This window comes from Aplysia californica, unplaced genomic scaffold (genome assembly GCF_000002075.1).
Source record: "Aplysia californica isolate F4 #8 unplaced genomic scaffold, AplCal3.0 scaffold00164, whole genome shotgun sequence".
In the NCBI taxonomy this organism is placed as follows: Eukaryota; Metazoa; Mollusca; class Gastropoda; order Aplysiida; family Aplysiidae; genus Aplysia; species Aplysia californica.
Genome location: NW_004797434.1, coordinates 868,135 through 891,334, shown reverse-complemented (window position 1 = coordinate 891,334; position 23,200 = coordinate 868,135). Strand labels below are relative to the sequence as shown.

Below are 23,200 nucleotides of genomic sequence, written 5' to 3'. Positions count from 1 at the left end.
CCCCCCCCCCCCCCCCCCACACCCCCCCCCCCCCCCCCCCCCCCCCCCACACACACACATGCCACAAGCCCCGCCATCCACCAACCTTCCCTCCCACACAGTGTGACCCGCAAATGAGATGAAAGCAACCTCCTCGGGTGAAAGGTTACACATACAGTGTTGTGTCACCAGCCTCTCCCACTCCCTGTGGCACTGCTAGTGGCTTGAAACACTAGGCCTAATTAACAAATGAGAGACGATAGGCCTAACCTCGCGTCGAGTATCTTGTCTGCTAGAATTCGTCAGCTCACCCATCCGCTGAGAGAGTAAAATTGTGGAGCAGACCCAAAAAAAGAACTGTCTTGAGGCTCACAGTCCGCTCACATGGCCATCCGTAACCTTGCTCGCTCTAACTGCGTCCGCGAGTGACAAAACCATCCGTCCCAACTCTACTTTTTAGTCCATATGAAATCGAGATACAACAGTAGACCTTTCATTACATTTCAAAATAGAATCAGGAAATAAGGAAGTTATGTCTCAAACAAAACCAAAAAAAAGAAAAAAAAGAGCTCTCATTTGAAAACCAAAGACTTGCAACTAAATCCTGGAAGAACAGATCATTTCACTGCATACAAAAAAAAGGTATCAGAAAAGGCATTTTTTATCTAAAATAAAACAAAAACCAAAAAGTATTCTCACATTTTCCCACACTACTGATTGATATTAAAATATATATCACAAAAGCACAAACAATACCAGGTAAAAATGCATACCGTATGTCAGATTTGGAATTTCAGCCATAAAGCCAAATGACGCTTAAGGCCTCCTCACCAGGTCACAGAAACTGTGAGCTAAGTGATAAAATATGCATGAAATAGAGATGAGTAATACAGATCATCATGTCGCCGGAGTACAACAATCCTATAACCCACACTATGTCAAAAAAAATTTTTTTTTTTTGCTTTTCTCAACTGCATGTGACATTGCAAATTTGCTATCAAATTTTGAGACATGTAGCTCAATTAACATCGCCATTGCAACATTCAAGCTTTAATAAATAACAACTTTGTTAGATGAAAGGACAAAGTTTTTTCCTTCTCCTGTAAAATGTTGTTTTTGTGGGATACAGGGTTGTTGTACTCGGGGAACAATCTATTTGTGTAGCCACAAATTTAGAACATCTGCTTTCTCTCCTGGTCTACTCACTGACTCCATTTTAACTCATCCCAGGCACAATTTTTGTAGGATAACACCTATAACTAACTAATATTATCAATAACTTGTCATGTGTACAACCAGGAAGAGTTAAATTATCTAGGATGTAATTACATCCAAGAGCAAGGAATTTATTTGATGGTCATTAGTGTTGCCTTAACAAAGAATTCAATCAGCTAAAAAGGATAGAATATTGATTTAGCCATGAATCTTAACACACAGCTGAAAGACTAACTTTGTATATAATTGAAAATAGATGACAGTGTCTGTCATCCAGTAAATTTTGGAAATTATTAGAGGTGAATTGCTTCCTCTCACTCAATTCTAATTAAATTTAAAAAAGAAGTAATTAAATCTATGGAACAGAATTTGGAATGTTGAATTCTCCTCACAGGTAAATGAACTGGGATGGGCATACCACCGGAGACTAAATATGAAAGCAAAATACTGGAGAAATCAAGTTGTACACAATACCATCCGCTCATACAACTTACAACAAATAAACCATCGTACATCCATGGAATTCTCGAGGATGAAACCGAAAAAAAATTCAGAGCAAACAACGTTTTTTTTAAATGGCACTTGGCAGCAGATTAAACAAAATTATCAAACTCATTATAGGAATCCACATGCGGTGAAAACAAACAAATAAAACTTTGGTCATGGCGCAGATGGCAATTGTTCAATGTCATATGTCAGAATATTGCTGTGATACGAGGACCCCTTACCCTGAGATTAGAAACATCACATGATTTACAATGGGGAAAAAAAATGCATATACAGAGAAAAATGTATTGTGGTCTGCAAACAAGATGCCTGAAAACCATAAAATAACGACTGTTTATCAAAATGTTAATCTGCTCTAGCTTCATTTCTGTCATCCTTTTAACTTTCTGAAAATTGTTATGATAATGATAATAAAAATAATGCCTTCAAATAATGAGATGTTTGAAACATTTTTTGAGTGGCTGGCGTGCAAGGATGTGAAGTGGCAATTGGATTGTTTCATCATTTTGAAATGTCAAAAACTGAAAGCTCAACTGTCTTTCCCAGGCCTACATACAAATAATTAAAATCACTTGACAACTGTAGTCATCCAAATGTGATAACAAGGCTCGGGAGCAAAGTACTCATCAAGGCTAAACAGTTTGGCACAGGTTTCCAAATAGAGGCTGTCACATCATCAGTTGTCATTGGAGGGAACGATTCAAAAAAATAACACAAAAATTACAGTTTTAAAAAAAAGTTTTCAGAATCCAAGTTTAAAATAGAAAAGTCAGTCATCTTAAACCTTTATTACCTGACATGTCTTAAAATACATAACAAAACATTTGTGCTTGTATGAGAAAAAATATTATAATCAACAACAAAAAGAAAATTATACTGGTCTCACTTTCCCCTGCACGCTCGATTTCTGTACAGTACAACGTACCACTTTGTTTCTTATCTGGGTCGACTGTTGCCAACATATACAAAACAGGAAATAAGAAGCAAAATAGAGAAAAAAAATGTTCAATCACAACAATGTAACAACTGAGCCCTTCTACTGCTTCAAGGCACTAGGACTATATGGCAGAACTTAATACTGTGCGTCCACTTGCCTAACAGTCAAATCATTTTGCGAAATTCATGAGAAGGCATCAGCAAGATTGCCAGATGACAAAATGTTGAAAGTAACTCCTTGGCAGTGTGCACAAGAACCAACCTGTTCTAAAGCACAAATTTAGAGAGCATCAGACAAACAAGAAGTGATGGGAGCAGTTTGCTTTTTGTTTTCATTCACGTCTGTGGACTTCCTAACATATTCAGTTACTCCTTGGAAAGAAAACGAAGTGTCCCAGTGACCATCAAGAAGACAGCGAATGGCTCGAGTTTGAACAAGGCAGTTTTGTGACATCAAAATCAGTAAAAAATAAAAAATACATTAGACGGCAAAATTTATTCATGTGCTGATTTTCTTCTGACTGAAGCAGAGCTGCAATTCTGATCTTATATTCTCATTCAGTCACACAGACGCAACTAGCTGGATCAGTGGGCTCACTAATTAATGTGAACTTACAGCAGTGAGAGAGAGATGGATTCACATGGTAAAAGAAATGTTCATGGCTGTGTCCCTGAATATAGTGGAATCACATTAACACAAAACAAAATCCTTTGCAAGAGAACATTTTAGATGACTTGCTTGGATGAGAAAATAAGTCCTTTGACCCAGAAGGCAAGTTTGTGAGTATAGATAAGAGATTAGTGTTTTAAAAATGTTGGAAAAAAGTTGAGTAGACGGTTGCAAGTGTGGCATAAAGCCTTGCAAAGTTACACATAAAACAATGATCTTTTGGCATGGCATTATCATTCAATTAAAACTCAGTCCATACAGTATCTGTCTTCATTAATTTCATCACATAAATTTTCTACACTTACTTTCTCCTAAATCAAAATATACTGAATTCATAACAAAACCAGAGACAACCCATCCCCATTTTTGTTTCCTCTGTAAAACTTATTTCATTACCAAAAAGAAAATTAAATTACCAGAAATAAAACCTGTTCCATCATTGACCAGAGTTGTTTTTTTAATCTGTTAAGTATAAACCTCTCAAACTCCAAAGATGCAACGTGTCCCTGAAGAGGTACTTGTGCAACAGCATACAAGACAGCGTAACATCACAGGACACCTCATGTCTTGGAGAAATTGTTGTTTGTGGTTGGCAAAGAACTACCCTGTCGCATCTCCGACCGTTTTATATGAGTGTAGGCAACAACACCTGGAATCAGAAAAAAAAACAATGATCATTTCAAACAGCCTAAAACATTTTTTTAAATGATAAAAAGCAGCCTTGCATCGGCCTTTAGGCTGACACTACATCACAATACATGATTTGGCTGGCTTGTCCATTCCAGTGTACCATCAGAGTTCCCCCAAGGACTTACAGCAGTGATGCCTGATAGTCACATAACACTCACCATTATCATAAATATGAAGCGACTGCTTAACCCTATCCGTACATCGTGTTTTACTATTGAATCCATACGACGTCGGGAACTCTGTGCCACCACTTTCAAAGAGGAAATTTACTCGTTAATCTGATCCGTACTCTTTGCATAGCAGTCTGTCAAAATGATTTTTTGAGAAATACTGAAAGTTTCAAAGAGATCTTCACACTACAAGTATTCAAAAATGTGAAGAATACAACCCCGTGGGTACAAAATAACCCCGTGGGTACAAAATGACCCCGTGGGTACAAAATGACCCCAGGGCATACGGACAGGGTTAAGACGCATTTGTTTAAGTTGTAGTTGCAGTCTGTTAGCAGGTGCTGATGTGTCATGTTTTCACTACTGTCCTTAGGGGAATATAATTAATGTACGGCTGAGAAAGTTTTTTCCTTATGTGGTTGTTCTGGTTTTCTAGTTTATATGAAGTGTTTTTCCTTGTGTTGATGAGGTTTTACTCTCAGTAGTCATGTCATCTATGTGCTCAGAGCTTTTTCTTGTACACGATGAATTGCTATACAGTGGAAACCATTTATAACAGGCCCAGTAATAACAGGGATCCGGTAATAACAGGGATTTTTAAAATCCCCGTTTTTTTCTACTCTTTGTCTCTATTAAAAGTTATTGGCAATAACAGGGCCTCATTGGAGCCCAACCGGTTATAGCAGGGACCAAGGCTCGTCAACTATGAGTAAAAAGTAAGAAAGAGAGAGAGAGAGAGAGAGAGAGAGAGAGAGAGAGAGAGAGAGAGAGAGAGAGAGAGAGAGAGAGAGAGAGAGAGTAACGCAGTGATGGAGCAAGCCCACGCAAGCCATGCCACTCCAAGCACACGCAGCGTGTGAAGGGAGAGAGGGCTACGGTGTGCTGCAGACCTCGATCTAACCAGAAACCTAGCAACACGCACGCATAATGTGTCACCAACGATGTCAAGCGCGAGAGAAAATACCTTTCAATTGACAAAAATACGAAATAATCCAGGCTGTTGACAAAAAGCAATCTCCACTGGCAGAGATTTGTCGTCAGTTCGACATTCCACAAGGGTCGATTCACACCTTTATCAAGGACAGAGAGAAGATAGTGGCAGCATACTCCAATGAAAAGTTTGCTCTGGATCGAAAGAAGATGAGACTACCCTATGCAGATGCCCTGGACCAAGCTCTTCTGATGTCGATGTGGTGTAAGGAGGCAAGGAGAAAATTGGTGCCAAAACCTCTGTTCGTGGGTACTTGTGGCAAGGGAAACTACCCATGAATAAGTACAGCTGGATTAGTCCACAAAAGCTTACTTTCCTTTGCATTTCTGATTTAACAGGGATCAGATATAACAGGACATTTTCTCTACTCCCACCATCCCTGTTATATCAGGTTTCCACTGTATATAATAAATGCAATATATTATTATCATTTATTTATCAAAATCTCGTTCATTATTTTGACGAGCGCCTGATTTCACCACAATGCCTCACATATAGGCATTTGAGCAGGCATATTAGTGTGTGTGTGGCTGTGTGAATGCATACAGGCATGTGTGTGGTGAATAAGTGTACAAGTGAGAGCATGTGTCTGTGTCTATGAATGTGTTTGTGTGTGTATGCATGCATATACTTATGTATGTGTGTGTGTTTGTGTGTGTGTGCGTGTATGTGTATGTGTTTGTGTGTGCATACATACGTCCATGTGTGTGCAAGTGTGTGTGTGTGTGTGTGAGAGTGTGTGTGTGTGAGAGTGTGTGTGTAAGTACCTGTTTGTATGTGTTTGTGGGTTGTTTTTTTTTGGGGGGGGGGGGGGTTTATAGTAGAGGGTTTAACGACGCTCGCAACTGCATAAGGTCATATGAGCGCCCACGGGTGGGTGTCAACAGAGAAGTGTTTACAGGGAATCGGACTTAGACTGCTCACCTCTCTAGCTTCAACAGCACAAAGTCTGCTTCGACTATCAAGGCACCCCAAAATAGCAGGTCGCAAGAGAGTGACAAACATACAAAAGAAGTAGAGGAAAATGACAATAGTAAGGATCAGGAAAGAAAAAGCAGCAGTTCCCTGTTGTAGATCAGGCACAGTTATGAGCGTGACATGAGTCAGCCCATTTACAATTCTACTATGCTTGTACGAGAAATGTCCCCCCTTTGGGAATGGCCTAAACACACTACAGTCAGTGGCACTGCCCCGGGGAGCTGTGTTTGTGTGTGCATGCATATGTCTATGTGTGTGTGCATGTGTGTGTATGAGTGCATGCATGTATATGTGCATGTGTGTCAGTGTCTGAACGCATAACGTATGGTGCACGTGCAAGCATAGAAGAAGGCTCCGTGGACAAATAAAAATCAAACAAACTCACCTGCAACTGTGGTGAGAATACCCAGCAGCTGTAAGACTTGAATAGGATCATGAAACAAGAGGTATCCGCCAAATAAAGTCATGCAGAACTTGAGATGACCAATCATATTGTATCTAAATATTGGTCAAGGATATTTTTGAATAGAAGTGTTTCTCACATAGGATTACATGAGATTACTCAGGTTTGTGAAAGTGTAATTAAGCATCAACAGTTTCATTCATTTACCTTTTCAAATTCCTGAAGTGAACGGGTTGAGGTAATGAGGTAATGAGGTACACAGAGTGGGAGCCACGTGTAAATAGATAGAAATAAAAAGATTGAAAGTACGCTTTAAAACCTGTGTGTTTGAGAGCACTTGTTCGCGCATTTGTGTACGTGTGTGTGTGTGTGTGTGTGTGTGTGCGAGTGTGTGTGTGTGTGTGTGTGTGTGTGTGTGTGTGTGTGTGTGTGTGTGTGTGTGTGTGTGTGTGTGTGTGTGTGTGTGTGTGAGTGCAAGTGACACAGAGAGAGAGAAAGAAAGAGAAAGAGAGACAGACAGACAGACAGACAGACAGACAGACAGACAGACAGACAGACAGACAGACAGACAGACAGACAGACAGACAGACAGACAGACAGACAGACAGACACAGACAGACAGACAGACAGACAGACAGATAAAGCACTTTAAAAAATCCATTGATAACAGCAGAAAAAGGATACGTTACAGGTGAAGTATTTCCAATGATCCAAAAGATGGACAAATTGACGCTGAAGGCCACACAGGCAGACATCAGGACGGCAAACTGAAACAATAAATATCAGAAGAAAAGAGATGAAATATGTTTCTTCCAATTCTTTCATCAGGAGACAAGAGTAACAAACCATTTTTTTGTTTCGTCTTTTTTCTAAAAGTACCAGTTATACCGAACCTTAAATCAAACTTATGAGAACAATGAGACACATACTGTTTAACAAATGCACAGCCATTATACATAAATAAATCACACTGTAAAACAATCATCTCCACTATAAATAGAACGTAGGTAAATGATTAAGAATAAACAACGCTTCCACAGCTATAGAGCAAGATAAGAAAGAAACTTTGTCTTAACAAGGTCATCAACACAAGGCTAATACTAATATGTTTCGGCATTTCAGTGATTAGGCCACCTGACTCATAACTGTGAGGCTGTGGAATTGGGAAATTGGGAGTTCAAAACCCAGCTTGTGTCCTTGGGAATGGCACTTCATATTAACTTTTTATCTCCGGTCGGAACTACCATGCCGGTGAGCCGCTGACAGAGGCTTGGGCACATTCCTTTACGATGACTTTGACATCAAATTACTTTTCTGCAATTGTTGAAATCAGGTCTCTTTTACCGGAATTTCATTCATTTGTTTAAGAACTATCAAAATAGGTTTGCTAGTTTCGATTTGATGACCCATTTAAGGACGTTTTTGTCATTTTTAGATTTAGCACCCAAAAAGGGCCCCGGCATAGTGGGTTTACCCCCCTCAGAGATAAAAGAGTTAACTTTCCTCACTTCACCCAGGTTTGAACAGGTACCCAGTTATAGACAACAGAGGATCTTATCAATATGGTAATGTTTTGTTGCATGTAAAATAGCAGCATGCACTGTTTGTATGTTTCCAAAGATGTTGAGACTGCTTCAGAGGTATATTAAGGTTAACTGGGGTAGAAATGTAGATTGTAATGCGAATACAGCCTGCTGTTGAGTGGGAATGAGCGCTACAAAAATACTATCTACTACTATTACCACTACTACTACTACCACTATTATTATTATTACCATTATATTAATAAAGCAAGCATTCCATGTGCACTGTTAAGAGTGAGTGAGACCTGAACAGTGCACTCACACCAGCAGGATTAAAAAAGCTCAACAGGTTTCACATCAGATGTCTGAGAAAGGTTCTTGGAATAACATGACAGGACAATATTACCGTAAAAGGGTACTAGTAAGATCAGAGAGTTTCACAAGTTTCAACAATGTCGCCAAAGCTCATGTGATGCAAACTCAGATATAAGACACCTTCAGTGAATGGAAGATGCTACAACACCAAAGGACTTTTTTTGTTTTGTAGAGAAATGGAAAATGGAAGAAGGAAAATTGTCAAACTCTGTTGGGTAAAAATGATGTCAGAGATATGCTTCTCCCTCAGGGACCTTACATTGACAACACACTCTATGGAACATATTGCAGCAACTGCAGCACTTATCACTAAATGGCATTAACTGATTCAGCCTGCAGCATCCCTCACAGTGGCTGACTGTCTCCAGTGATTTATCTTATCTATTGCTCCCTTTCTTCATACCACTTTCCTCTCTTTTTTCCTTACCACTTACATTCAACCCTTTTTTCTGGTGCTATTGACTAGTATTTTTTATTCTGAAAATTTCTGTTTACCCCACATGGGGTTTTATCAAATTTAGATATTTCTTAATTAACTTTTTGTGAGACCACCCATAAGTTCATGAAGCGTTCACAAATTATTTGTGTCTGGAGTCAAAATTATCTAAGGGCTGAATCAGTTCAACAAAAGGGAAAGAGCCCAGCTGTTGCTGGATCAATAACAGCAGCAACAACATTGTTTCTTTGTTTCAGGAAGCAACAACCCTGCATTCAAGACATCATGTCCATTGACGCTCCGTTGCTCTCTCCAAAATGTCGCTGAGGGTCTTTCGACTGATTGTGCCAGTGCATATATCTGGTTGAACGCAGCAGCAACAACAACTATCAGAAAACAAAGATGCTGGCACTAGAGACTAAACCTCAACTAAAATCAACTTTACAATATGGGGACAGAACGTAGAAAACCACAGAGAGGGGAAGAAAGTTAAGCCAAAACCAGTCTGAACATTAAGGAGAAAGACTTAGCAGTACAATGGCAAGATAAATAGTTAAACGATTGTACCTTGATAAATACAGTGTGTCCCAAATGTCGCCCACCAGCCTAAAAAAATCTTCAAAAAGTGGCACACCGAGCTCAGTTCCAGCATTTGTTATAGACAAATATCGATCAAGCTGGGGGGTTTTTATAAATGAAAACCAGGATGGTGCACAACTGTTGGGACACCCTTTATATTAGGGGAAGCAAGCAAGCAGATTAGTAAACTACAAGATTACACAGGAAAAAAGCAAAATATTGTATCCGCAACTAGATGTACTTGGATTTGAGATTTGGTAACATGATCCGTAATACGCAGCTTTCCCTTGGTTCTCATCCCCCCACCCAAACGGTTCAAGGTTGCTCGAAAACTCTACAACAGCTAATATTTCCCAATAGTCAAATCCACAGTAACTGCACCCCTTCAAAACAACTTGCTTAAAATGCTCTTTTCTAGAAAGTAATTTTGCAGATACAAAGCTCTTGCTGTTAACCTGTGCCTAGGAATGAGGCAAACAAACCAGTGCCTGCAACGGCCAGCTGAAGAGGACCCCTTGGAAAGCATCCAGGGGCTCGAAAAACGGGATGACAAACAGCAGCAGGAAGGCAGAGAGTGGCGCCTGGTAGTACAGCAACTGCATGGAGTTCACTTGTAACTCGTGCTGCTTCTCGCCAACCCACTGAAACACAAAAACGGATGTTTATACAGTAGTCATAGTTCATGAGTTAATCGGGGAACGTGTACAATAATGACCACATTTCACCTGGAACAAATAATGAATTAAAATAATAATAATTTTTTTACGACAGTAATGAATATTCCAGGTATTTCAGCTCATGTACTACATTACAGAGCCTAGATATAAAGCCCTCCTGGATATTAACCCTTTACAGCACAGGGCTATTTCAGCCCTAACTTCCCTCTTGCCCAGATAATACTGGAGTCTTTGAATTTGACACCTCAGGCTCCGCCAAATACTGATTGTGTCTGTAAGTTTTTGAAGACATATTAAGAAATGTCTCTACTGCTTTTTTTTTAAAGTTTTAGAAGATAACATCACGTTGAATATTTTCCAGAGACAATTGGATAGACCACAGTTAAAGTACCCAACCGTTTGAGGTAGCTGGAGCCCTATGAGGGAAATTATACGAGATGAGTTCTGTGGGAACAAGAACTCACGAGGGAAAATGCATGACTGGGGCTGTTTAAAGTGTTTTAAGCCCTTCTTTCTTCCCTCAACCTGCTCACTATAATACAAACACCAGATCATTTAAGAGATTAAAAGAGAAAGGCAATAAAAATCATAAAGGGAAGGGGCGGGTTCTGGGAACCTAGACATGCTTTTATAATGTTGACATCATACTACATCTTGTTAAACACTAGGGTTTTTTATTTTAAATCATAAGTTTACGAAATAAAAGCAAAATTTTCAAGACAGCAACTACTAGATGGGTAGCAAAAAGGAAAGGCATCATGCAATAATTGTAATAAATCATTTTCCCCTCCCTTAACCGCATGTGTGGATTCAGGGGGAATGTATCACTTACCACTTGGTACAACGATGTGACCAAAACTCCAACAGTTGCAAAAACAATTCCAACGACATTGAACTTCACATCATAACAGGAATTCAGGAACACACCAAGAGTAATCGGCAACTGAAAAAAATATATAAAGGCATAAGATAAGATAACCAGCATGAACTTAAAATTTGGAGCTTTTTCCAAATAGAAGCTAATCCACGAATGGTATGGAGAAAGAGACAGCAACTTGAGTGAGAGAGAGAGAGATAGAGAGAGAGACAGAGAGAGAGAGAGAGAGAGAGAGAGAGAGAGAGAGAGAGAGAGACAGACAGACAGACAGACAGACAGACAGACAGACAGACAGACAGACAGACAGACAAACAGACAGGGAAGGAGGGAGGGAGAGAGAGAGGGAGGGAGGGAGGGAGACAGAGAGAAAGAGAGAGAGAGAGAGAGAGAGAGAGAGAGAGAGAGAGAGAGAGAGGGAGGGGGGGGAAGAGGGAGAGAGAAACAGACAGACAGACAAGACAAAAAGATAGAGATGGTAAGAGACAAAACACACACACACACACACACACACACTCAGTGACTCAGACATATGCACAAGAAGACAAGTCCTAATTGCAAGATGTGGGAATGTTGTTGTGCTGAAAAATAAAAACACAGTTTATATTTATTATAGGCTCTATGGTATTAAATTACAGGCATCGTGCTAGTAGCCAAGGTTCCACTAGAGCTTGTCCTTTCAAGTTTCAAGTAAACCAATGCCTGTTGTAAACAATAGGCCTAGGCAATGAAGTGATCCAATGTTCAATCGCAGGGTGGTAATGTTGCGCATAGTAGCCAACACCCCCCCCCTCCCCCCAAACAGCCTTGACTTGAGACTCTTGAAGGGAGTTGGCTCTTGACGAGTGGGTGTGATCTGAGCTCATGTAGGCCTCCTCCAAGTTCAGCATATTTTAATAATAATAATGATAATAATAATATTTTGCGGCTTAAATAGGTGTTGTGAGAAGATAAACATCAGAGGACAAATGCACACACACAGAAATTACAAGTTACTATCAGTGTTCACAGTTTCTTAAAATAAAATTATTGAAAGAATTTTCTGACAAAGGTTGCTGTTTGCCGTGTTTGAATAAAAGTAAAAGATTGATGTTAAACCTGGGCTTATTAGGAAAATTCCATAATACAAGCCTAGGTTGCTGTAATGCAGACGGCCACCTCTATTCTCACCCGGGGTGAGAATAGTGCAGACGAGTCTTTTGGCTATTCTCACCTGGTGCGCGTTCACCGTTATAGCCTAGATCTAGGCCAACCAATTTTGTGTTCACCCTAAACCACAGAATTCTACACTGTGATAACAGAAAAATTGTAGAATTCTGTGCCGTGAACAAACGTTCCATTACTACTGTTAGCCTACTAAAAGCATACAATTTTGTCTGTGGGCAGTGGAGAGAAAGAGAAAGAGAGAGAGAGAGAGGAGTAGGCCTAGCGCGAGAACTTCCGGGCAAAACAAAATGGCGACACGCGTAGTTCTGCTCGATTCGAAAAGTTAAATAGCCGTAGCATCTTTGTAGACGATCAAATTAATTTACTTTTGTGTTTTAACATCATTTTTAAACTTTGTTTTAGTCAATTTGATCGTCCACACCGATAGACAGTATTCAGAAAGAGATAGAGAGAGAGAAGAGGGGAGGAGTAGATCTTGCGAGAACTTCCGAGCAAAACAAAATGGCAACCCCCGTAGTTCGGCTCGATTCGAAAAGTGAAATAGCCATAGCATCTTTGTAGTCGATAAAATTAGCTTACTTTTGCGCTATAACGTAATCTTTTCTTTGCCTTTATCCATTTGATCATCCACATCGATAGAAAGTATTCCAAAATTAGGAAAAACAGGTCTTGTTTCACACCGGGTGAGAATAGCCTACGGTGGCAAGTCTCACCCAGGGTGAGAGATCGATCGTATTTAATTTCTATTCTCACCCCGGGTGAGAATAGCCACTTCCAATGCAGACACCACTGTAATTCGGCCTATAATGTACAGTCATAGAGACTTAATACTATACTATATCAACCAATAGCCAATAACATGATAAGGTGATCTTGTAGTTCCAAGAAATCCAAAAGTCTTGAAGACCAAATACTATTTGAATTAGGCTACACAAAGAGCAGGGATGCAAAACATCAAATTAGGATAAAATTCAGGGGGGGCATGCCCCCCTGAACCCCCCACCTCCGTAGTTTTATACTCATACTCACCAAAGTAAGTTTAACATTCCTTGAGAAATTCCGTCCATAAAAATTTGTCTGGATAAGAATAATACATGGGGTTGTCATGGTTTTTATAAGCTGATATGTGCCAACTGTATTTGATTCCAGAGATAAATTTGTAAAGACCACAAACCCACAAAAAGATAGTGCGAGGGGAAGCATTGACATCAACGGGAGACTCTTCGGTTGAAAAATATTCGCTTGGCGACATACAACCAATCCTAAGGATGTGACAATAAAATGAATGCACGTAAGCGTTATGTTTGGGAAGTTATAATGAGTGTATATCCATTTGTTGAGAAGAACAATAACAATGGAGCTGACAATATTCGCAACAGCCCCGAAGAAAACGAGTCTTTCCTTCGGAGTCACCATTTTCGTTTAGTGAAGAAAGTATCCTAGATCTAGAGTCTAGCAGTAGCTGCAGTAGTGACAAACAACAGACACCGAAGCTATTTCCTTTCCGCTTCCGCTGTATCTGTACTTAGAAAGATTAGGCTTTATTATATATCGATACCAAATATATATAATATTTAGGCCCCCTCATAATATAAGGGTTTTCGCCTAAAAACACTCTTTGTAAAAACCCTATCCGTCTAAGAAACAGTTTACACTGTCTCCCGATGACAGAAATCTCTGCTTAATGTTAGCAGGTAGTCAAAGCTAGAAATTAATAATTTGTCGTCGAGATGTGTATATATCATATTGTAATGTATTCGCAAAGAGTCTATCCTGATAATTATTCTTTAAACGTTTTCGAGAACTACATGACCTATCTCTGGAATCAAACATGGTTTTAAAAAACAACAACTAGAAAACAGCGTTTTTCAGGTCGAAGCAAAGACAAAGCTGAAGCCAACGATTAGGACTAGATCTAGATAATAAAGGAACATTTTCGGATCATTGCTAAGATAGAGTATCGATTTTTATAAAAGGCTATCATACACAACGATATAATATGTAAAAGTTAAGTCACAAGTCACAATGCAGTAATCAAAACAAAAATAAATGTCTTATTCTAGTGAAAATTATAGTGTTATTGTGTTTCATTTTAAAGAAAATAAAAAATTCCTACCAGACAAATCAAAACAGTTTGTCTCAGCTTAGCATAAGATATAAAAATATCGGCTGGTATGATAATATATTATTTGTTTACAACTATTGTTTGTGTGTACATTGGATACAACTGAGCTAGCGATTTTGAAGCTTATTTTGGCTGCTTTTCTCTAGTGATATAATTTTTACTTTCAATGTGCCATTTAGAGATTGGAACAGTCTATCTTCATTCCAAAATTAAATGAAAAAAGAATATTTCTTATTATCTCCATGTGGTGGTGTTATATATAGATAGATAGATAGATAGATAGATAGATAGATAGATAGATAGATAGATAGATAGATAGATAGATAGATAGATAGATAGATAGATAGATAGATAGATAGATATTATAAATATATATATATATATATATATGTATATATATATATATATATATATATATATATATATATATATATATATATATATATATATATATAAATATATATATATATATATATATCAAGGAGGTATATTATACATTAAGGTCTTGAAATTTTTATTTTTTTTAAAAATATATATGTGTGTGTATTCAGGCTTGATAAGTAATATAAATAATTGCATGTATAACGCATATTCACGCTACGCAGCATGCTCTGTATTTGTATGTCTTCCTTACAACAACGTATTACCCGCAGTAAACCCTAGAACATTCAGAAATGCTCTTGTTTTCTCGGGATGCATACAGTGCAAGCTGCAGGTTTCATGTACGCTCAAATAATAAGAAAGCGAAAAGATCTTTTGCTATTTGTAGCCAGGAAGCATTCCCAACTGGGTGAAGTGAGGAACATTCACGTAAACCAGTGCCTAGGACACAACATCGGGCCCCTAGCGGGCCCACAATCTTTCGTTGGCAAGTTGGAGAACCAACCACTTGACCAACAACGACATACCCCCCCCCCAATCCACGGCCCTTTCCAAAAAAAAAAAAATTAAGTTAAGGGGCTAATCTCATAATAAGTGATTTTTTTTTCTCACCTTGTGCTGCGCCGTCTGAGTCGTAAAATGAACTTTAGCCTACTAGATCTATAAGAAACTTGCCACTTTAGAGGTCAAAACTGTCACGAAAATAAAATAGGCTATGGTGGACAACACGTGCAATAACTAATCTAGTGCTTAAATATTTTACATACTATCACAGAATTCTCGAATTCTGTGCATATTATACATACTACTGCCAAGGACCTTACAACATAACCCCCTTGCGTACTGTCAGAATCTCTGGCATCCAATGTTACAAAATATGAAAGCATTGGTAATACGAAAAACGAAGGTTGGTAAATGCCCAGCTGTCTTGCTGAACAAGCTATGAATAACTTGAAGTAACTTCCCCGACCCAGAAGTAAGTTGCGGTGTAGGCCTAGATCTATTTGTCGGTTAAGATTTTGTATTTCTTCTCGCCTTTTGTTTTTATCATATCATAATATTGTTGATAATTCTAGATCTAGATCTATTTAATTTAGAATTTGGAGCTAGATCTAGATCTAATTTTGTTACTTTGTAATTGTTGTTAGTGAACTCATCTCATGATCATGTTTATATATAGTTATACTCGTATATAGATCTAGATCTATATGCCCTTATTTAAACAATAACAAAAACGTACCAAAAGAAAAAAGACATCTCTCTCTAGATCTAATCTAGATCATCTAGATCTAGATCTAGAATCTAGATTCTAGAATCTAGATTTAGTTTTTTCCAATCTATATCAGCTATCATCGAAAAGTTTGAAAAGCTGTGATCAAGGTATTGATTTTCAATGACAATGTTCTTGTTGTCTTGTTCATTTTTTCTGCTTTACACGAATTTTGACCTTATCACTGCAAATTGATGAGAGATATGGATGTCTTTTTTTTCTATGACTATAGACTATGCTATTAACCATAGCCCAATTTAGTCTGATCTAAGGAAAATCTGGGTGGTTTCCGGTAGTATTGGGCGTTAATCGATTTTAGCTAGTATCGGGTAGTATCGGGTACCCGCGTCCCCAGTATCGATCGATACTCAATATCGATACTGTAGCAATGCCAATGAAAATTTAAATTTTCACTTTTGCCCCCTTTTTTTTGGTACCTAAGAAAGAATTTTCAATTGTGATAATTATGCTTCTTGAATTTTGAGAATCGGTTCATAAATTTAAAAAGTTATGGGGTTGTAAAGGTCGGCAAAATATGGATGACCCACATATAGGAAAATACTCCTAAAAAGTGGACCACGCAGTAGCAGATTCTGTAAGAAAATCGACAATATCTCGGTAACTAATCCAAATGTTCGAGAGAAACTTGGCTACCCGATGTGTTTTTGAGTGTAGAAATCATTTCTGCAGTCAGATTTACTACCAATTTCGTAGTTATTTTGTTATAATTAAAATTGTGGTGTACATATTACGATTTTGCGAAAAAGGGGTGTCGGGATGAGTCCATTTTATTTATAGCATCGTATCACAACATGGGATCTTTAAGAATATATGTCGGCAGCGTGACTAAATAATTGCAAAGCTTTTTATGATGACTTTAGACCATGCCAACCGTAAAAGATAAGTTAATTCAATCTAGCATGCCGTACAATTAAAAATTCTTTTTCCCCGTTGAGACGCGAACACCCCGAGACGAGATAACCTCGCCTCGGAATACCCCCATTGCGATGTTACAGGGGAATAGAGAGAAAAACAACCGGATGCGCGCGCCCGCCATTGCCCTATTTCAAGTGACCAATGAACGGGCCCGGAATAGTCATGCGGGGATTTGTAGGTCACAGACATTTGCCACGGGAGTGAGGGGAAAATGGCCGGTCTCCGTGCGAAGCCGCTTTGGATAGGGGGGTAGTCGTAGATTTACGATCGGGTCTAAACAACTACTTGACACAGAACTCTCAAATTTGAGAACACTATAGAGGATAGATAGATCTATTACCATCTGGGCGTTGAAATTCAAACTCCTTATAGTTTTCGGTGTACACGATACGAAAGTGTTCCCGACACCAAATGTATAGGTTAATTTATGTGTACGAACTTCAACGTCCACATATCATTAGTTTGCCCTATTTTCTGATTGGTAGCCGAGTTTCATTCGGATTGGTTCTGAAATAGAGCAGACCGAGGTTGACAAAGTTAGTCACCTACGCTTCGGCCGGGTCCGCAAAATCGCCCGTAAACGGGGACCAAATTTTCGCCTCGCGGGAAAGCCCGATTGGCATTGCTAGATACTGTGACGTCTCAAAAGGCTTAAAAATAGCGCTCACCGTATTGTTTCCTTGAAGCACTTTAATAGATGAAAGGTCAAAGGTCACGGTGTCAGTCATTCGGCTTACCAGGCCCTACTGCCTGTGCACCCAGTTGTAAGATGCGATCTTTATTTTGTTATTACTTTTTGTTTCATTATTTGTTTTTTGGGGTTTTTTTAATGCAAATCATTTTGACTACCTTGTCGTCGAGAAGTTTCTTCTTGAAGTGTGAAGGCGCGTAGGGCTCTGAACGGATGCAATCTGATAGCTTCATCTGCACTGCAACTACCGCTGCTGCTACCGCCCATCTCCTTGTCAAGTGCAGCATTTTCGCTTGGATGTTTGGCATGGAGATGTTTCATGAGATTTGTACTGTTCCCATGATGCTTTAATATGTCGTGACAAACAAGGCACCTGGCCTCTTTGTTTCCTGATAGCTTTTAAAAATGTGTCCAAACAGTGCTCTTCTTCTTTCTCAACATGACTAAGCCTATTTAGAAACAAAAGACGGGTGATCGTAGACAGCACGTTTCTCTATGATATCACGCAGATTAGGCGGCAAACACTACACTCATTACACTGATCAGTATCGACTAAGGGACTCTGCGATATCGAGTATCGACTAAGAAAACCAGTATCGATGAGTACCCGATATCGATATCGACTAAAGCCCAACACTAGTTTCCGGGTGGGGCATGCCCGCCCCCTGTATTTCACAATGAATTTGATGTTTTGCAATTAGATTCTAGATCTAGTATTAGATTGGATATTTCCTTGAAAACAATTGATTTGTGAGGATTTTAGTTTTAGGTGTTCTGCTGCAAAGAAATCTAAATGGCAGTTTGGCTGCCAAAACTAACTTTGCATTTGTTCCGCACAATTTAGGGATCGTATAATTGTGCGGCAATCTTCAGATTGCGCTGCGCGTTTTAACGATCATATAGTTGCACGGAAACCTGAAGATTACGTTAATATTTTATATTTTTGGAGAGCTTACAAGAATGATACTTTGCCAGGTATCAAACTCAAAAGTTTACAAAGTACATTTAATTTATTTCATATTTTTTTAATAATTTTTTTTTGTAAATTCACTTCCATCTTTATTCTTTTACTCACATCAAGGAACATTCATAAATTTTCAAGAGTGTAGAAATATTAAAATTAAAATTAATGTATGAAATGAAGAGCCCACAAGAATGGTACAATACCAGGTATCAAACTCAAAGTTCACAAAGTACATTAAATTAATATTTTTAAAATTATTTTTTAAAATTCTCTTCCGATCTTTATTCTTTTACTCACATCTAGGAACATCCACTTATAATATCTTCAAAAGAGTAGAAATATGAAAATTAAGATTTGAAACTGAAAAGCTCACAAGAATGATACAATTATATGATCATTAAAACGCATAGCGCAATCTTAAGATTGCTTCACACTTATATGATTGTTGAAACGCGCTGCATAATCTTAAGCGCAGATCTGTAAAGTGCGGGGAACACATCTATGTGCAGGTACGAAAGTAAAAATTTGCCGCTGATTAAATTCATACTCGAAACCCAAAATTTCGGGGGGGGGGGGAATTTTTGCACTGTTTTTGTAACATTGGTTGCATCGTTTGCACAAATGAAAGAGATACATGTATTTTGTGAATCAGAATTGACCTGTTAGAAGTAAAAATTTTGTTAACAGTTGAAGAGCACAGGGGGAAAATGATGGTAGTCACAAACTGGAAATTGTGAGGGTGCCAATTTTAAAAGCCTGTGGACTCATAACTCCATATTTGTTTGACTGGTGGTTTATTGTTAAGTGTTGTTGAATTGTAAATCTAACAACAATAATCAACCAACAATTGAACAGAAATACATTTATGAGTCAACAAGCGTTCAGAATTGGTACCCTCACGATTTTCAGTTTCTGTTTATGATTACCATCATTTTTCCTCTGTAGTCTTCAGTTATTTTTGCATAAAGATATTCTGAATACATTTAAACTGAACACGGGCCCCCTGATTTGAATTTTCTTAACCTAGTAGTCAGCACATCCAGGGGTTCAACACCCTGATCAGGGGCCACATTTGATTAGCTGTGATTCAGATGAGCTGACCGACCAGTTTGCATTGCTAAATGCATGCCCAGCACTTCCATATAAGTGGACATATAGTATGCCTAGATTTTGCCATCGTCAAGCATAGGGGGCCTACCAACTGAAAGATAATTTTTTTGCCATTCTCTGGAAACCATTAATGCTGTAGCTGCAGAAAAAGACTAAAGGAGTACACATCTTTTTACTCGCTCTTAACACTATGTCACCATCAAAAGTTTTGAAAACCACTTTGTCAAACAAACAGAAACCGCTTTTAAGAATTGGATCCAAATTAAGTGAACTCCAAAAGGTTCACCTTTCTTGGGATTGAGTATTTTGAACTTTGTTTGGATGTAATTGCATCCTTCTGTTTAAAAAAAGTCAAAGTACTTCTAAGGGCAGGGAGGTCAGGAGGATGAATTTTGACAAAGTGACTTTAAAAACTTTCGATGATGAGGAAGCATTATGATTTTGAGAGTGAATGGAAAGCAGTACAATCCTTTATCTTTTGTCCTTTTCTTCTGCCACAATAATCCTGGTTTCCCTAGAGTGGCAGTACTTAATTAATTTCTGTTTCAATTGGTTTGTTTGTCAATGGCAAAATCTTCGAAAACTGCACACTAAATACCGAGACTGCTGGGCATGCATGTTTGTAGTGCTGAAACTAGTCGGTCAACTCTAAGTGGGTCTTTCTTTTTTTTTTGTATTAGCGTTTGTGGTCTGGATAAAAAAATATACATCAGGATTGCTATTAGGTCAAATTTCTTCTAAGAATCCTGATTTTTTTCATCTACTGGTCACAAGGTTTTTAGGCACATGAAAGCATGGGTTATCTCAACATCAGGCTTATTCCTGAGTAACTTACATTTTTTGGGCCTGTTTCACCTGCAAATATTATCCTGGCCAGCATTTACAAGTTATAAGTTTGACTCAGAGTTGTTTTGAAAAGAGGAATCATAATATATTTATTTCTATTAAATCATTTATGTTCATAATTGTTGTATTATGTGGAGAATAGTTTTTGCTATCTATAATTTCATGGTTCTATAATTTATATGTGTTACTATTTGAACACAGAAATCCAATTTACAACCATGGGGAAAGAATCAGATCTTCTCAAGGCAGTGAAGGAAAAAGATACCAGTAAAATACAGGTAATAAGTTTGTCTGTGAATGCTTGATGCTTTTTTTCACCAAAGAAAGAACAAACCAATAGAGGCCTTTGCATGTGTATGGAAGTGAAACTGACATGGTAAAATTGAAGTTTTCGCATTAATTTACTAGAGTTCATACGAAGAAAAATAAACTTTCTAACAATTAAAAATTTAATCCTGTTTGTCACTAAAGTATTTTAAGAATTTGGTGTCTTGTTTAAACACTCTTGGGAAAACAAAGTTTCATTTCTGAATTTTCACACCTCAATGAAAGATGCAATCGAGCACAGGTATCTCAAACACATTGAGGGGTTGACCAAAAAAATGTCATTACACTTTCTCTTATCTTCCATCATGAAAAGTACCCAGTGCCAATAAAAGGATGGAAAGGTGGATTGTCTCAGCAAGAGAAAGGAAGAGAGTGATACGAATGAGCCTTATTACAACTACAAAAAAAAATTTGCTCTTATGTCAGATCACAATTATATGACAATGTAACCAAGACTGATCAGAGCATGCCACCCATCCCTCTTGTGTAATCTCTTCTCCCTCCATACCTTCGCATTCAAACAACCTCACTCGTGCATGCACACAAATACAAACATAATTCACACATCATACGGCTCAATGCATCGGCAGCAATTCAAGGAAGTTCTAGTCCTAGCACCTAATGCACACTCTAGGTAATGTGCAATGATGTGCTCGTTACCAGCAGTGTATATATCACACTGTGCTGGGGCGACCCTTTTGAGGTCATGTAACTTGATGCTCTCGATGGTGATGAGTGTGGGTTTTTTTCATCTTGCGTGCTGGGTGATTAAAATTTGAAGCAATTACAAAGGAAAAAGTTTGACCCCACTTTCGTAGATGAGCTGCTCAATATATCCATGCGGGTGTTTGAGAAAACAGTGCTGCCTATCGAAAGAAGATATATAACAGTTCAGTCGGCAAATGGCATATTATTTGAACTATCCATGAATCTGAGCTTTGCATGCTTGAGTTGTCCATGCTCGACTGTATATCTGGGTCTGCTGGACCCTCATTATAGTGACAACGTTTAGTCCAGTACATTCTCTTGCTCTTTCTCAGCTCAAAGAAACAATTTTAATGTTAATATACTATGCATTGCCACCCGATATGAAACAAGGTTTTTCTCAGTTCATTTTGCAACATACCTGATTGAATTTGCTTTAAAAATATACGACATCTCTGTGATCTAAATTTTTAAGACAAATTTTTTCCTTGTACTCTTCGCACATCTTGCTTATTTCTTCTTTTTTATGCAGCGTCCATTTTTTAAAAAAAATTCTTTTTCTGTGTTACCAATCAATTTATTTTATCAACAAAGCAAGTTTTTGCATCCTCTTCTAGAAACTACTTTCATCCACTTCAAAACGAAGCAAAGATGAAAGTTTAAGTTGGAAAAGTGTCGACTCAAGTAACCAAATGAGAGTTGAGCTGCGGCACATAGACGTGAATACTCGAGAGAAAAGCACAGGGTTCACTCCTCTGTCTTTGGCTGTTCTAAATGGTGAGTAAGTGTGGCTAGCATACTTTGGTTTAATATTTGTGAATTGACAAATTCTGCGCAATTTTTGATAACTGAAAACTAAGTTTTTAAAAAAGTTAAACACTAAAACATTTCCATCTATATATACAAATCATTAGCCAGAATGCGTCTTAATTATATAATGGCTTGTAGGTGAATACTTTTTAATCTTATGTCCGTCTTAGTGATGGGGTGGCTGTATAATCTCATCATTCGTTCTTCTGTCTATCTTCCCTGCATAACAACAATATATGAGGTTATAGGATACTTAATTGTGAACATTTAAAAAAAGAGATTAATTGATGTCTTTGATTTGATTATAATTGTTTTTCTTTTTTTGTCTTTGTGTTTTTAGTTTTTAGTTAGGTTCCAAAAGTATATCTCAATTCTTTAAACGTTCAGTTTGACAGATATGAGGAAAATTAAACAAATGTATTATTTATAACACTAATATTCTTAACAGTTTGTAGCTTTGCGCGTAGAATTGTTGGATGTTATTTGAGCTAAGAAACTCGGTGGAAAGTTTGTAACTGCTTTGCTATTTTTTTTTTCTATTTGCAGGAATGAAAAGCACAGCTGAGCGTTTAATCTTCAACTGTGCAGATGTAAATGCTCTTGATGACAATGGGTAGGTCTGTTTTGAGTGTTACTTTTGGCCTATAAACACCGCAAGTTGTGGAATGTATTCCTTTTGCATCCTAAAGTATTTCACATGATTTTGGTGCCGTTCAGTCTCCTTGTCTGGCTTTTTTTTTAAAATTAGGGTTGTTTCTTTTTGTTGTTTGAGGGGCTTTTTTTTTAAAATTAGGGTTGTTTCTTTTTGTTGTTTGAGGGGCTTTTTTTTTAAAATTAGGGTTGTTTCTTTTTGTTGTTTGAGGGG

The 23,200-nt window shown here is 38.0% G+C and overlaps 2 protein-coding genes across 2 annotated transcripts in view; one reads left to right on the top strand and one right to left on the bottom strand.

Moving 5' to 3' along the window:
* Positions 1-927: 927 nt before the first annotated feature.
* On the bottom strand, positions 928-14,045 carry LOC101850887 (solute carrier family 35 member E3). Its single transcript, XM_005097811.3, has 6 exons — positions 13,200-14,045; positions 10,962-11,072; positions 9,935-10,093; positions 7,224-7,306; positions 6,522-6,634; positions 928-3,956 (listed from the first exon to the last, which is right to left on the bottom strand). Exons 1-6 carry the CDS (start codon positions 13,584-13,586, stop codon positions 3,868-3,870), a joined length of 942 nt encoding a protein of 313 aa, XP_005097868.1. The 5' UTR covers positions 13,587-14,045; the 3' UTR covers positions 928-3,867.
* Positions 14,046-15,552: 1,507 nt separating this feature from the next.
* LOC101850646 overlaps positions 15,553-23,200 on the top strand; it is a gene marked incomplete in the record, with an annotated part of 31,596 nt that continues 23,948 nt past the window's right edge. Inside the window, 4 exon segments of the mRNA XM_035969650.1 lie at positions 15,553-15,652; positions 20,695-20,771; positions 22,143-22,302; positions 22,882-22,948. Coding sequence (XP_035825543.1) covers positions 20,712-20,771; positions 22,143-22,302; positions 22,882-22,948 — 287 coding nt within the window.